Source organism: Melanerpes formicivorus, unplaced genomic scaffold, assembly GCF_026170545.1.
Source record: "Melanerpes formicivorus ecotype bairdi unplaced genomic scaffold, bMelFor1.0.p_v2 SCAF_30, whole genome shotgun sequence".
Lineage (NCBI taxonomy): Eukaryota > Metazoa > Chordata > Aves > Piciformes > Picidae > Melanerpes > Melanerpes formicivorus.
Window position 1 is genome coordinate 3321752 of NW_027142382.1, and position 16880 is coordinate 3338631.

The 16880-nt window shown below is 42.1% G+C and overlaps 1 protein-coding gene across 5 annotated transcripts in view; it reads right to left on the reverse strand.

Moving 5' to 3' along the window:
• The window catches only part of RPGR (retinitis pigmentosa GTPase regulator), a 52453-nt gene that overhangs the window by 20726 nt on the left and 14847 nt on the right, over positions 1-16880 (reverse strand). For 3 of the 5 annotated variants that reach the window (XM_068155077.1, XM_068155076.1, XM_068155075.1), the window contains 3 exons: positions 15990-16148; positions 14398-14547; positions 3805-3963 (listed from right to left, as the gene is read on the reverse strand). In XM_068155077.1, coding sequence (XP_068011178.1) covers positions 3805-3963; positions 14398-14547; positions 15990-16148 — 468 coding nt within the window. The remainder of the gene's footprint in view (positions 1-3804; positions 3964-14397; positions 14548-15989; positions 16149-16880) is intronic. The other 2 variants (XM_068155079.1, XM_068155080.1) reach the window with 2 other exon arrangements.

The window sequence follows — 16880 nt, forward strand, 5'->3', positions numbered from 1 at the left end:
CATGTATGCCACACTCACTTTCTAAATAATGACAATATCTAAATCTCTTTTCTCCATCCCCCCCCCCTCCCCCCCCCCAATTTTCTATATGTTAACCCACTCCTAATAAAGCATCTTTAACTTGGGACAGTATTTCCATTATTCTCTACTCTTTTGTCCAAGGCAGAAGTTCAGAGCTGTAGCCTATTTAGCAGTAGCTGAATCACATTAAAAAAACATCTCTGTGATCTTTCCTCACAAGGATGATTAATTTTTAGGAAAAGGCATTTTGTTGGAGGATATTGTTTTCCTCTTGTCTGGACTCAGCTGGACCCTTTGGCATTCAATACTTTGTTCATCAACTGCCAGCTAAGCCAGGACTGAATTTATTTGCATTCTGCTGAAAAAACTATTTCCAAAGGCAAATAAATCTTAGATACTGAGACACTGACTTACTGTGGTGTCTTCTTCTTCACTCTATTTGGTTTTGGGCATTTATATTTTGCCTCTTCATTCTAGGTCTTGTACAGATTTCATTATAATGATGATGTCACCCAGGTCTACATCTTCCTAATAAATCTTTGTAACAGTCATGTGTTACAATGAAATTTTATCACACAAAATCCCATTAAAACAAAATATCTATTGGTTGGCTTCGGATTTATGGTGAAAAATATAATCAATAATGATAATCAAATTCTTTCTGCAAACCTTCACTTTATATCCTATAAAATAATGCTATGATTTATACATTTGCTGCCCCCAAATTTATGGCATTTTCCCCCCCTAATAATGATAATCTGATTTCATGTAAAGAAATTTATGTTATGACATAGAATACTGCCAGGGCACCGACTGTATGTTGGTTGAAGAAGAAAGACAAAGTCATTGAAATGTAGACAAATGCTTGCATTATGTCCTGGATTTCCTACTGTTATTTCCTCTTCACAGGTCTCCCAAAGGAGTTTTAACCTACTAGAATCTTGCAGCATGACTCATCATTACTCACAATCTTTTGCAGCACATCACTTCCACCTTCACCTTCCCCAGTGGCTTGTAGCATAGAATCACATCATATTTACTTACAATCTCCCTCAGTTAGATTTTTCAGTTTATATTTCAGAAACGTTGGCTACATAACCTTAAAGGCATGCCATCAGGGGGACAAGAGAGAACTATTTAGCATTCTCAAAATACATATGCAAGCACCGATGCCTAGATAGCCTACTTGTTTCTGTAGCTTTTGCATTTTGGGAGGAGATTAATTACAGGCATATCACACAGCTGTGGAATTCACTATGAGCCAAAGCTGATACGTTTTAAACCACAGAATATTAGGGGTTAGAAGTGACCTCCAGAGATCATAGAGTCTAAACCCCCTGCTGAAGCAGGATCACCTAGGGCAGGCTGCACAGGAATACATCCAGGCAGGTTTGGGAAAGTCTCCAGAGAAGGAGACTCCATAACCCCTCTGGGCAGCCTGTTCCAGTGCTCTGTCATCCTCACCATGAAATGTTTCCTCCTGTTGAGGTGGAGCCTCCAGTGCTCCAGCTTGTATCCACTGTTCCTTCTCCTATCACTGGGCACCACCAAAAAGAGACCATCACCCTCAACTTGACACCCCTCAGATATTTATAGACATTGGTATTACATAGAATAAACCAGGTTGGAAGAGACCTTCAAGATCATCGTGTCCAACCCATCAACCAATCCAGTCCACCTAAACAACTAACCCATGGCACCAAGCACCCTGTCAAGTCTCCCCCGAAAAACCTCCATTGATGGCGAATCCACCACCTCCCCAGGCAGCCCATTCCAATAGGCAATCACTCTCTCTGTGTATAGAACTTCTTCCTAACCTCCAACCTAAACCTCCCCTGGCACAGCCTGAGACTGTGTCCTCTTGTTCTGGTATTGGCTGATCCCCTCTCAGCTCTCTCTTCTCAATACACAGCTCCAGTTCATCTGTGGGCAAAGCCAAATTTCCCCTTCCTGCTTCTACACTACTACAGTTCAGAATAGAATCATAGAATTGTTAAGGTTGGAAGGGACCTCAAGGATCATCCAGTTCCAACCCCCCTGCCATGAGCAGGGACACCTCACACTAGATCAGGTTGCTCAGAGCCCCACAGGAGTTGTGGAAACAAATACGTAGCTATGTTTTGCATATACCTCTTGGAAAAGCTGATTTACTATTGGCACACAACTATTTAATTATACAGCAACATACACTGCCTTCATAGATTCATAGAATACCAGGTTGGAAGGGGCTTCAAGGATCATCCAGCCCAACCTTTCAGGGTAAAAATATAGTTTAAATGAGAGGGCCCAGCACCCTGTCAAGCTGAGCCTTGAAACAGTCCCTTGGGAGTTTATTCCAATGTCTAATAGTTCAAATGGTGAAGATTTTTTTTTCTGACATACAGTCTGAATCTCTCCAGTAGCAACTTGTGCTCCTTACCCCTGTTCTTTACCATGTGGCTTCACAAAAAGGGAGTCTCCCTCCTCATAATAGCCTCCCTTTATGTACTTGCACATGGTTATGAGGTGTCCCCTACGCCTTCTCTTCTCAAGGCTCAACAAACCCAGTTTTCTCAGCCTTCCTTCACATGAGAGGTCTGCCAGTCCTCTGATCATTCTTGTGGCCCTTTTCTGGACACCTTCCAGCCTGTCCACATCCTTCTTGTATAGTCTGCCAAGGAGTATGCACACACAACCCTGCCACCTAAGGTGTTACAGCTGTATTTGCTGATTTTTATATCTTGCACAGTAAGTTCAATGTCTACACCTGTACTCATTTTACATGTCTGAAGACTCTGCTCAAAGTCACGGGCAAATTCTGTATGATGACAAGAGACACTTAATCTGTTCAGACACCCAGCAGATTGTGTATCACCACCACTATTAACAGACAGCCTCTTGGAAAGAGACTTCCCATAAATATTCACTTAATTTTAGTACAGAGTAGAAACTTTCCTCTAAGCTTTGCCCCTTACATCATTACCACTTTCAAGTTCCTCAGAGAAAAAAAACTCCCAAGGGAGGTGATGGATTCCCCTATATTAGATAGTTTCAAGGCTCAGCTTGACAGGGTGCTGGCCCATCTCATTTAAACTATATTCTTGCCCTGAAAGGTTGGACTAGATGATCTTTGAGGTCCCTTCCAACCTGGCATTCTATGACTCTGTGAATCCATGTTGCACTAGTAGAGGTTGGCTTTTTACAATTCCAGTAAGAAAGACACCAAAATTCTGTAAAGTCTTTCTTAATATATTATTTATTTGAGTTAAGACAAAAAGAAAAATAAGATAGTATCAATAAGCTTAAATCCCTTCAGATGCTGGGAATCTTGAGCTGTACTAGAACTGAACAGGTCTCCAACCAGACACAGCATGCTATGCAGATTGTCCGCAGAAGGTTACTTCATTTTGGTCTTTTGACCCTCTTGTAGGATATTCTTACAAGCAAAACAATCCTATTTATCATTTATACTGTCAAATAAAAAGGTTATTCACATGGAAACTTACTGCTGAAAGCAAGGATAAAGCAAGGACATAGAAGTGGTGTGACCAGCAGTACCAAGCAGCAACTGCCTGTAAGTTCTTCTGTTACAATTAGCTGTTTATTCTGCAGCAGAGATACCTGCAGCACAGCGCTGGCCTGCTTTTAGGTTAACTGTTACATGGATTTCTACCTCGGTGAGGAACAACAGTCTTCCAGTTAGACTCACTACAGCATCTAACATTTCAGTGGGAAGTAAATAAAGTAATGGAATTTACTGACTAAGTTACAGGGCTGAAAAGAAAATCCAGTTAAACTGCTTACCTGTCAGCACCACTGTGTGTTCTCCACCACAAGCAACCTTATTGACCTTTTCCATAATTCCCAGTACAGGTTGTGGAACTCTATTGTTCTTCAGCTGCTCAGGCAATAATCCCAGTTTCCCGTTCTCAGGTTCTCCAAAAGTATAGAGCTCACCATCTCCTGTGAGAATACAGAAGAGAGCAGGATTTCCAGCATGCACTCAGAAAAAAGGATGGGCTGTCAGGACTGCTGCAGACACAAATCAGTAAGACAGAAAATTATATGAACATAAAGGGATTCTGGAATATCTTTGTATAATGTCCAAACAGCTGTGCAAAGAAGTCTGCTTTAATGGGATAAGACTGGGCTAAATTTTAGCCCTCTCCAAGATGAGAACCAGAATATTTAGCCTTCAAGGAATCTAGCCGAGGGAAAACCAAAACCATAAAACCCCTGCTTCTGAGAGGTTGTAATTCCATCTGTAGTCAGTATTTATGTCAAAAGAAGTTGCTTCTAAGCATCTCAATTAAAACAGAAAATCATTTTGCATAGAATTTTAATAGCAAATCCATACTTCCTTTTTGTAAGATAAAGGGAAAAAGCAAAACAAACAACACAAAATCAGAGTAAATCACAAGAAGCTGTGTATGGTCTCTACATGAAATTTGAAGGGATACCTACAGTTATATAAGCAAGATAATAACAAACCCCAAACCTGTACTCCATGAAAGCTCAAATATCAGCAGCACCCACCTACAACATCTTTGGAACTATGCAGATTTGTATTTCATTACTTTATATACTTCTGCTCTCAGAACCACACATTTAGTGTTTTCAGAGGGCTGTATTTAGTGCTCATGAATTTACTTTCACAGCATTTAGAGGCATTACTGTTGCACGATGCACAGGCATCTCAGAAATTCTTATGCTTCTATGAATTTCTTGCCAACATGTAAGTTGGGTTGACCTTAGAAATGCTGGCCTGTCCCCATAGACAATGAAAACTGATGAGTGCAAAGGAAGTTTCAATGTGAAGCCTTATCCTTATTTAGGTGTTCAGAATTGACCAAGTCATAGAATCACAGAATCAGGCAGGTTGGAAAAGACCTCAGACATCATCAAGTCCAACCTATTACCTAACACCTCATGACACCTCATGACAACTAAACCATGTCTTCAAGTGCTATGTCCAATCGTTTTTTGAACACCTCCAGAGACAGTGACTCCACCACCTCCCTGGGCAGCACATTCCAATGGCAAATAACTCTTTTTGTGAAGAACTTTCTCCTCACCTTAAGCCTGAACTTCCCCTGGCACAGCTTGAGACTGTGTCCTCTTGTTCTGGTGCTGGTTGCCTGGGAGAAAAGACCAACTCCCACCTGGCTTCAGCCTCCTTTCAGGTAGTTGTAGAGAGCAGTAAGGTCTGCCCTGAGCCTCCTCTTCACCAGGCTAACAACCCCAGCTCCCTCAGCCTCTCCTCATGTGGCTTGTGCTTGAGACCTCTCTCCAGCCTTGCTGCCCTTCTCTGGACACGCTCCAGCATCAAAACATCTTTCCTAAACTGAGGGGCCCAGAACTGGACACAGTACTCAAGGTGTGGCCTAACCAGAGCTGAGTACAGGGGTACAATGACTTCCCTGCTCCTGCTGGCCACACTATTCCTGATGCAGGCCAGGATGCCATTGGCCTTCTTGGCCACCTGGGCACACTGCTGGCTCATGTTCAGCCTACTCTCAACCATTACTCCCAGGTCTCTTTCTGCCTGGCTGCTCTTCATCCACTTCAACCCCAGCCTGTAGCACTGCATGGGGTTGTTGTGGCCAATGTGCAGCACCTGGCACTTGGACTTGTTAAATGCCATCCTGTTGGACTGTGCCCATCTGTCCACCCTGTCAAGTCCAGCCCTCTCTCCACTGAACATAGGCAGAGCATAAGAAAACTTGTCAGCCACAACTTAAAATTTGTGACTTTAAGAACAACAACAGTGACCAAAGAAGCCTACACAGAAACAGGAAATATGGAAGAGTCAGAAGTAAACCTATGAAGAAAAATCTAAAGTAGAAAAAACTGAAGCTCCCTGTGCAGTCCAAAAAGCAACTGAAATTCCTCAAACTGTGATAACCAAGTTAATAGAAATTCAAGGCTATGACTCAAAATGAAGTGGAGTGTATTAAAACTTGAGCACTCCAAGTCAAGACAGGAATTTTATCTTCCTGAATTTCTATTTCTGATGATGAAGAAGTCAAAACTGGTTTCCGCAAGAAATGTGTCATTCTTATTGAATCTTCCTGAGCTTTTGTCTGGCAACACACTAACTTAAGATTTCCTTTTGTATGAATTAAAACCTGGTTGAGACTGTGATCTACTTTCTTCAAAGGAAACCTCAGGATAGGTTTTCAGTGAATTTTAACTATGTCATTCAGTACCCCAAAAAACCCCAAATTTAAATGCATAAATCTATCAATTACCTTGAAAGTTCTGGGGGGGGGGGGGGGGGAAATAAAGTCATGACATATGTAACAGAGCAAAAATTGTTGAAGAGGTGTTTTTTGGTTTTTTTTCCCCCCAAAAGCCAAATTTCTACTTTAAATGGAAAATGGGTCCCAAGCCTCAACACCAGGTTGCTACCTAGCGCTTCTACCAAAGATTTAGAACCTAATTTTGATGGCACAAAGTTAATTTGCAAAGGAATTTAGTCAAAGAAAATCTAGGCTATTCTGCACAGTTTCTGTATTTTTCCAAGATCACTTCTGCCTCTCACAACAGCAGAGGTTCTTCAAGTAGTAGCTTGTGGGCCACTACGAGTAGCAACTGGACTTATTATCTTTACTGAATGTTCTAACTGCAGAGAGAGACAATCAGGGAATGACAATAATGCAATCTTACACAATGTCAAGCTTCCTCCAGGGTCTCACAGGGCTCAGGCTATTAAGAGTAGCCACCCACAACCTATTCACAGAGCTAGGTTCTCTTCAGCAAGGCAGTGAAACAGGACAGCAGCTGTGTTTCTCAGCTATCATTGCCAGAGGAGCAACCTCATCCTCCCAGCCCTCCTTATTTTCTCTGTCCATTCTGACAGTCCTTCCTGAACACACAAACTACCCCAATATTATAACACTTCATTTAGCTGCATCTATCTGTGCAGAAATACCTTTGTTGAATTCTCCTGGACTTGCTTCCTAAGGTGTTTTGCAGTTGTTTCAATCTGTCTGGTTTTAAGAAACAGCAAATTATCTCAGCCACATTTAATTTCTAAACTATGGATTGTGTGCAGGTTTCCCTGTTCAGGTTGATTTTCTGTTTGATGTGGCTTTGTTTTAATTCAGAACTTTATTCTTACACTCAGAACAGGCTCATATTTACCATTATTTACAGCAGCATACATTTTCTATTCTAAACCAGCAACCTGATTAACCACAAAAAAATGAGCTGAAATGTAAGGTTTACTGCAGCCAAAACATTCCATTGACAAAACCAGCTTTGATTAGGGATTCTGAGTGAAGGGAGGGAAGGAGGGAGAGAGGGAGGGAGAGAGAGAAGGAGGGAGAGAGGGAGAGAAGGAGGGAGAGAGGGAGAGAAGGAGGGAGAGAGGGAGAGAAGGAGGGAGAGAGGGAGAGAAGGAGGGAGAGAGAGAAGGAGGGAGAGAGAAGGAGGGAGAGAGAAGGAGGGAGAGAGAGAGAGAAGGAGGGAGAGAGGGAGAGAAGGAGGGAGAGAGGGAGAGAAGGAGGGAGAGAGGGAGAGAAGGAGGGAGAGAGAGAGAGAAGGAGGGAGAGAGAGAAGGAGGGAGAGAGAGAGAGAAGGAGGGAGAGAGAAGGAGGGAGAGAGAGAGAGAAGGAGGGAGAGAGGGAGAGAAGGAGGGAGAGAGGGAGAGAAGGAGGGAGAGAGGGAGAGAAGGAGGGAGAGAGAGAGAAGGAGGGAGAGAGAGAGAGAAGGAGGGAGAGAGAGAAGGAGGGAGAGAGAGAAGGAGGGAGAGAGGGAGGGTGGGAGAGAGGGAGGGTGGGAGAGAGGGAGGGAGGGAGAGAGGGAGGGAGGGAGAGAGGGAGGAAGGGAGAGAGGGAGGAAGGGAGAGAGGGAGGAAGGGAGAGAGGGAGGGAGAGAGGGAGGGAGAAAGAGGGAGGGAGAGAGAGAAGGAGAGAAAGAGGGAGGGAGAAAGAGGGAGGGAGAGAGAGGAGAGAAAGAGGGAGGGAGAGAGAGAAGGAGAGAAAGAGGGAGGGAGAGAGAGAAGGAGAGAAAGAGGGAGGGAGAGAGAGAAGGAGAGAAAGGGGGAGGGAGAGAGAGAAGGAGAGAAAGGGGGAGGGAGAGAGAGAAGGAGAGAAAGGGGGAGGGAGAGAGGGAGAGAGAGAGAGAAGGGAAAGAAACAAAGAAAAGAAAGAAAGCAAACAAAGACATGAATGAAAGAAAAGAAAGAAAGAAAACCAACCAACCCAAAAAACCCCAACCCAACGAGAACAACAAAAAGAACCCTGTATTTTTTTGATGTTCACTATTGTTTTAGTACTCTTGGAACTGTAATACATTTCTAGAAACAAGCTGATAAACCCCCTAAAGCACTTGGGAGTTAGCTATTCATGCTAACTCTCTTTGAAGAAACCAGCACTTCTTAAACGCTACTGCACTGCAAATATTAATCCAATCACAATCTAATTAATTAGGATTAGAGATTCAAATGGGCAAGCTTCCATTGACTTCCCAAACTAATCAAGTTTATTACATTTTTCCAACTTAATATTCCAGCTAGCAAAGATAAACTCATTTATTAAAGCATGTTTTTAAAAACACATTACACATCCCTTTAAGGCAAAGAGTAGCATAGAAACTACAAAGTGTAGCTATCAAGCATGAAAACAATCAAGTCAAACACAGAAAAATTTTGAGTCCAGTATGTGTGCATTTTAAGAACATTCTCTTTATTAGAATAAACCTTTATTAGAATAAACCAAACCAGGTTGGAAGAGACCTTCAAGATCATCGTGTCCAACCCATCAACCAATCCAATCCACCCAAACAGCTAACCCATGGCACCAAGCACCCCATCAAGTCTCCTCCTGAACACCTTCAATGACGGCGACTCCACCACCTCCCCGGACAGCCCATTCCAATGGGCAGTCACTCTTTCTGTATAGAAATTCTTCCTAACATCCAACCTGAACCTCCCCTGGTGCAGCCTGAGACTGTGTCCTCTTGTTCTGGTACTGGGTGCCTGGGAGAAGAGACCATCATCAGCCTGTCTACAACCTCCCTTCAGGTAGTTGTAGAGAGCAATAAGGTCTCCCCTGAGTCTCCTCTTCTCCAGGCTAAGCAACCCCAGCTCCCTCAGTCTTTCCTCATAGGGCTTGTGTTCCAAACCCCTCACCAACTTTGTTGCTCTTCTCTGGACTCGTTCCAGCACAAGGGACTCTGGTTATTTAACTTTCTTCTCTCATATGAGTCACTCTCTCACCTGCTGGGCTTTCCCTGGCATGGAATGTTTTCTCTATGGCTAAACTTCAGGACAAAGCAGCATGTCAAGGAAATGGGCAAGTGAATGGGAAGCAACCTTTGTCCCTCTATGGCAAATGCATATACTACAGATGATATAAGTTGTAAGAGTTGGCTAGTGGCAAATGAGGGCAGTAGACAAAATAATTAAACCACTCGATGATCCCTTGAATAAATGGGTGGGGTGAGAAAAATAAGGGGGGGGTGTGGTAGAGAAGGAGAAAAAGTAAGAAAAAAAACCCAACAAAAATAAGAAAGAAAAAGAAAGGAAAAAAAGTATTTATTCAAGACCAAATTGGTTGAAGCCACCTCAAATGCTGACATTCTGAGCATGGAAGTGTTTGCAGAATGGATGATCTTTAAAACTTTGTCCTTAAAAATAATGACAAAGCACATTAAAAAAAGAGAATTCAAGGAACTTGGCAAAGCTCGCTATGATGACATCTCAGTGACAATCTATCTTGACCTTGCTTATGATAACAGTTATCACAGTATCACCAAGGTTGGAAGAGACCTCAAAGATCATCAAGTCCAACCTGTCACCACAGACCTCAGGCAAGGGAAACACCAGAAGAGGTCTAACATATTTAATTCTAACATATTTAATGGTGACTCCACCACCTCCCTGGGCAGCACATTCCAACAGCTAACAACTCCCACTGTGAAGAGCTTTCTCCTCACCTCAAGCCTAAACATCCCCTGGCACAGCTTGAGACTGTGTCCTCTTGTTCTGGTGCTGGTTGCCTGGGAGAAGAGACCAACCCTCTCCTGGCTATAACCACCCTTCAGGTAGTTGTAGACAGCAATAAGGTCTCCCCTGAGCCTCCTCTTCTCCAGGCTAAACAATCCCAGCTCCCTCAGCCTCTCCTCATGGGGCTTATGCTCCAGGCCTGTCACCAGCCTCATTGCCCTTCTCAAGTCCTAAAGAAGGCCACAAACTATAAAGTAAAAAATTCTTTTTAGTGGAATTCTTTCAAGAATACAAAGTGAGAGCAATCCATCATGTTTTAAATATAAAGTGTGTTAACCAGGCCAGCTTCCCAAATTGTGTATGGAAATAATGTAGCCATTGCCTGTGCTTGTGCCCAATATAAATTTCAGAAGCATTTCTTATTAAAAGTAATTGAGGCTATATCCTGTTCTATATGTACTTCTGGTGCCAGCAAAAGTACATATAGAAGAATCCATGGCAGAATATAGGAAACTGACATGTTTAGTACAAGAATGCTCTTCTGCAAAGATGACTTTCTAAAAAGCAAAGAAAGGTGACAAAGTTTCTTCTTAGAACCACTAGAAAAAAGAAGCTTCAAGGGTGGGGGAAGGGTTGTAGAAGTGAAGTACAAGTTCAGGTGAATGAATTCTGTGCAACTGCCATAAAATGTGGCTTTCATCTACTGAAGTTTTGTGGCAGGATTGCACTCTACTTTTCAATGTCACTGCATTTGGCTTTGTAGTAGTTAAACACCTTAAAGACAAATGCCTACTAAAAAATTCTTTCTGAAAGCAGTTGTTTCAAAGAAACAAGCTGGTATTCATACTTGCATCATTGTTGTTCCACAATAGTCTCTTATTAATGAACATCCTGCCCTGGAGAGGGCACTCTGTGACCACACTATGTATTCTAGCATCCTCATTTAACTACCTTTTAGTTTTAACCCAGATATGTCTGTGATCCTAGCAGTTTGCTTAGCCAGTAAACATCTTATGTCAGAGATAAATAATGTATTATGAAAGGGAACTATATGGTGCCGTGCTCCCTATCACATCCTACACCTTGCAACTAGGTTTTGTTATTAAAGACAGAATATTAGCTGATGCTGTTTCATGTTCAAGTCCTTACTAACCAAATGGTCCACTCATCAAATCCATGTCCTCTGAATTTAGAGACCAGGATGTTGCACAGGAAAGCACTGAACACTTTGCACAAGTCCAGGAAGATGCTGTCAGTTGCTCTTTCCTTATCCACTGATGCTGCAACTCCGTCATAAAAAGTCACCAAATTTGTCACACAGGATTTGCCATCAGTGAAGCAATGCTGGTTGTCACTGATCACCGCCTCGTTTTCCATGTGCCCTAGCAGAGTCTTCAGGGGGATCTGCTCTATTATCTTCCGGGGCACTGAGGTGAGACTGACTGGCCTGTAGATCCCTGGGTGTCCCTTTGTAGTAATGAGGGTTATGCTTCCCCTTTTCCAGTCAGTGGGAACTTCATCAGATTGCAATGTCTTTTTAAATGTGATGGAAAGTGGCTTTGAAACTTCATCTGCTAGCTCCCTCGGGACCTGTGGATGGAGCTCATCAGGTCCTATGGTCTTGTGTACCTTCACGTTCATTAGGTGGTCTCAAACCTAGTCTGCTCTTACATTGGGCACATCTTCTGTGTTCTACTATGTCCAGTACTGGGCCCCTCAATTTAAGAAGGACATTGAGACTCTTGAACATGTCCAGAGAAGGGCAACAAGACTGTGGAGAGACCTTGAGCACAAGCCCTATGAGGAGAGGCTGAGGAGGCTGGGGTTGTTTAGCCTGGAGAAGAGGAGGCTCAGGAGAAACCTGACTGCTTTCTACAACTATCTGAAAGGAGGCTGTAGGCAGGTGGGGGTTGGTCTCTTCTCCCAGGTAACCAGTGACAGAACGAGAGGACACAGTCTCAAACTGAACCAGGGGAAGTTTAGGCTTGATCTTAGAAAGAAGTTCTTCACAGAAAGTGATTGGGAGGTGGAAGTGTTTAAAAAAAAAGATTTAGTGCCATGGTTTAGTTGATTAGATGGTGTTAGGTAATAGGTTGGACTTGATGATCTCAAATGTCTTTTCCATTCTGGTTAATCCTGTGATTCTACCATTCCACAGAGACAGAATACTGAGGATGTGAACCAATGTTCTGAGCTAGTCTAGCCAGTCCTACAGGCATGGGTTTTCCACAACTGAAAAAAAACCAACCTAGTAGAATCCTAAAAGAATTACCTCTTTTCTTTCTAAACAAAATCTTTTAAGCATAGCATCCTGACTTGTTTCTTAACTAGGTTGTAAGAAAAGATAACTACATTTGTGGTTAAACAGCCTCAGCTTGCAGAACCTACCAGAGGTTTGTAATCCAATGGCTAATTTTGCAGTGTGACTATGGTCTCTTAGATTAAGTGCATAACCTTTGGTTTTAAATACTGTCTGGATACACCCTGACACTAGTACAACAGAAGATGAATTCAGTAAAATTACCTGGATGTCCAACACTAAATTTCTATGGTGTTTGAAGTATCAGTCAAAACTGTTGGCAAGGGCCCAAAGGACAATAATAAAAAGATATTTGGCCTTTGACCACAAAAGAGGCCATCTGTGTGTCAGTAGTTTCAACAAGACAGACTGACCCTCAATTTGTGCAGGACTTCAAGACGCTAAGGCTGAAAATTAAGATTTTTCCATTTCACACTCAGGCCTGTTTAAACAATAAGCATTTAACAACTCCCTGTTTCCACAGGTGATAACCACTCCATCTACCTATTAATATTTTAACAGGCTCCATTTTCCTTACCCAGCTGCTACCCTAATCCTTTTTTTTCATCCTCCTCCACTAAAAGTTGCCACTTCCTTACAGCACTTGGCACGCACACTGCTCTCCCCTTGCTCTTCAATGCTTATCAAAGCTTCTGTCACACCCCACTGCAGACTTGTCAGAGCATCATAGTATCATAGTATCATAGTATCATTCAGGGTTGGAAGGGACCACAAGGATCATCTAGTTCCAACTCCCCTGCCATGGGCAGGGACACCCCACACTAGATCAGGCTGGACAGAGCCTCATCCAGCCTGGTCTTAAACACCTCCAGGGATGGGGCCTCGACCACCTCCCTGGACAACCCATTCCAGGGTTTCACCACTCTCATGGTGAAGAACCTCCTCCTCACATCTAGCCTGAATCTCAGCTCTTGACTCTAAGGCAGAAATACACACTTTCTTACTATACTTTTTTCCCCATTTATTTTGAGTTCAGGAAGCTGTAGATTCCCTAACAGGTTCTGAGGTCTTGATCAGTCAGAGGAATCTAATTAATTTACCATAATAAACCATCTGTAATAGAAGTTGCACACTGCCAGTATAACACCTAATTAATATTTGTCCACCACAGGAATTTTGCTAACAGCATGTTCTCAGAAAGCTATATCAGATATTTTATGTGGAAAAGCAGCATTTACCAAGTAACCTGAGAAAAATATCTGATGGGTACCCACTAAAAGCTTTACAATCAAAACTATTGATCCTTCAGAATCTTTAATTACCCTGTGGGGACTAAACTGTAAAGTTTAATGATGTGAATCTATATGGCTGAGAAGAATTCGTGCATGCTCATACATAATACCATCAATACTGACTGATAAATTCACCCATACTGGCACTGTTAAAAAATGAGTGGCATCATCACTTTGGAAACCAGCAGAGAGCTGGGAAGAGAGAGGTGGGAAGCAAAGACAGGTGGGTTGGTTTGGAGAGCAGTCATGGGCTCACTGTAGCATATGATTCTCCTCATGTCGTCTACTCCCTGTTTAACTGACTTCAAAACTTAAAATTTAATACATTAGCATCAAGCTTTGACAACATTCTTGAACTGCTAGCATATGAGATTAATTTTTCTCCAAAACACAGTAAACATAGTAAGTCTATTAAACATGTGTGCTTCTAGAGAGGATGATGATTTGGTCAGTTAACAAAGTTAATAATCTCAAGATAAATTTGGATTACTGAAACTATAGTATTAAGCCACAACATTTGTCCCAACCTTCATGAAACAAAGTGTGGTAAGGTAGCTACTCTTTCTCATATACTTTTGCATAACAATGTGCAAGTGCAGAAATTTAACTGCAGATTTTTATTACAGTATTGTTAATTCCTCAATAATAAACAGAACCACAACAGATTACATGCAAGTTTCCCAAGTAAATCAGTTGGTAGCTTGTTTTAGAGAACCTGTCTCTGGTACAATTTTCCAATGTGATACAAAAATCCACAGATGAGCTTCTGCCACCTGGCACTTTCTAACAACTATGGCATATCTAGTTTCAAAAGTAAACAATGCCTCATTAGCTACCTTTACAAAAACAACAACTTGACTTGTCTCCACTAACTGCTATTCCCATTCTCTCACCTGTTATTAAGGCAGAGTGATAATATCCACAGGATACGGAGGAAACAGGTTTTCCAACATCCACTTGACAAGGGACACGGACACAGGCTTCATCAGCCAAGCCAAGCTGACCTTCTGAATTGTCACCCCATACATAAAGCTGCCCATCCTCTAAAATGAAGACATAGACAGTTAACAGATGTAAAAATCAGAGTTAATGAAGAGTTAATCTACCCATTTAAGAGCATTTCCTAAACTCTGTATGATACTAAATGTCAGGATCTCGGGGATACATAATGGTATCTTTCACAATGCAACAAAACAACCTGAATTAATAGGACATCACTTAATCTTTTCAAAAGTGACACAGACCCCTTTTAATCACCAGATGATGTTTGACCATAAATAGCAAAGTAAAAATAATCCTCCATAAAGAGGAAGGGTGTGTAAGACAATTCAGTTGCCACAGGCCAGTATGAAAATATTACAGTGAATTTATTCTTATTTCTAGTAGCAAGTCACCACTTTCTCTGCTTTCAAACTTATTCTCTGTTCTAGCCTTGGTACACATCCCACTTTTTTTTGCCTTATTTTCCAGTTTGCTGCACAGGTGATTATACTGATCAGTTTCATTTTGTTTCCCTTAAATTATCACAACAGCTGTTCCAGGTTTAATTACATCAGCCGTTGTTGACCAATGGCAGCAGTAAAACAAACAAACAAACAAAACTGTAGCAAACTACATGAAAAAATCTCTAGATTTTTCTAGCAGAGATGACATTTTCTCTCTGCAAATTTCTTACTACTGGGAAATAAGATGTGAACAAAAAAACATGCCACCTACACTGCTACAGAGATGCTGTTAGGAACTAAAATCACTCAAATCTCAGGAGAATGTCACATGAAAGTACAAACCAAACAAGCAGGCCAGCATCTCTCTCACACACTCTTATGCTCCCTGTCACATTCTGGAATTACAGTCTCAATAACTTGTCCTATGCATGTACTGAAACAGCTGCTTTATAGAAAAAATTGAGAAATTACATTATGTAGGACCACCCATTCACTGACTGAAAGCATTTAACTGTGTGGACTTCAGTGTGTCACAATTTTGCCATCAGAGAAACAGGTCATAGGTTAGACCTCTCTGAGGAATAGTAACGGCATCGCTGTGTAACCTGTACCAGCAGACCAAAATAGCTGCAGTAAGAAGTGGAAGCAGAGAAACTCAGTGTTCTTAAGATCCATGTTTTGTGGCTGGCTTCTCAGGAAACCAGCTGAAGATTCTTCCTATTTTGAGGGTATTCATACTGTCTCTCCTTTGTAAGGGTTCCTGCTCAACCACTACAGGTTGAGCTCCAGTGGTAGGCCATCGCTCATGGAAAAAGTCTACCTTTCACAAAACTTGTAGGAAATTAATGAGACTGTCACTCCTAACCAGATTGTATTGGCAAGAATGTCAGCAATTTGCTATTAAAAAATGACTATGGTTACAGAAGACAGGGAGGCACAGAAAGTACACTCACATACGCAGGCAGAATGCTTGAATAAATGGTTCACTGGAACACCAGGCTGGACACACTTGAATAGATTTTATTAGCTGTTGCTCTTACCAGTTACTGCTGCTGAGGTGTATGATCCAGCTGCTAGCTGTTTGATCTTGTGCTGGTTGGTAAAAAAACTAATTAAGTGAAACGTGGTCCTTTCCTCTGTGTCACCTAATCCCAACTGACCTTCGCTGTTACCTCCAGCAGCATACACATTTCCTTTTTCTGCATACAGAAAAGCACATGTAATACACAGAATGGAGACACTCTTAGCAGAGGTAAAAAGTCAGAGAAACTGAAGCAAGTCATTTAATTCTTGGTGGCAAACCATTACAGAACAGTTGGTGTCTACTGCCCTGAAATACCCTGGAGCTGACTTAGTAGTTTCTGCTGTAGCTAGCAAAGAGGCTTTCCTCCACACACTTGGATCACAACTTTCTAAAGGCCTTTCCCCCACAAGATTAACTTTACCAGACCAGCTCAGTTAGAAGCAAATGATGCTCAAGATCTGTGAAAAATTTTAAAGGTATACCCTAAAACTACCACAGCCTTACATGTACTTAGACAGACTGTGTTTCTCACCATTCTAGAGACTGATCTAAAAACTAAATATCATTTGAAGTTCTACAAGAGTTCTGAGAAAATGATTACTAGCATCCATGGCAGACAGCATAAAATCCTTTCCAAATAATGTTATTCAGTCTGGAGAAGAGAAGGCTCCCACAAGACCTTATTTGTGACCTTTGATTATCTTAAGGGGGCCTACAGGAAAGTTGGTGAGGGACTTTCTAGGGTGTTGGGTAGTGACAGGACTAGGGGCAATGGATCCAAGCTAGAGGAGAAATTCTTCACCAGAGGGTGGTGAGACACTGGAACAGGTTGCCCAGGGAGGTGGTAGAAGCCTCATCCCTGAAAGTTTTTAAGGCCAGGCTGCATGTGGCTCTGGGGAACCTGATC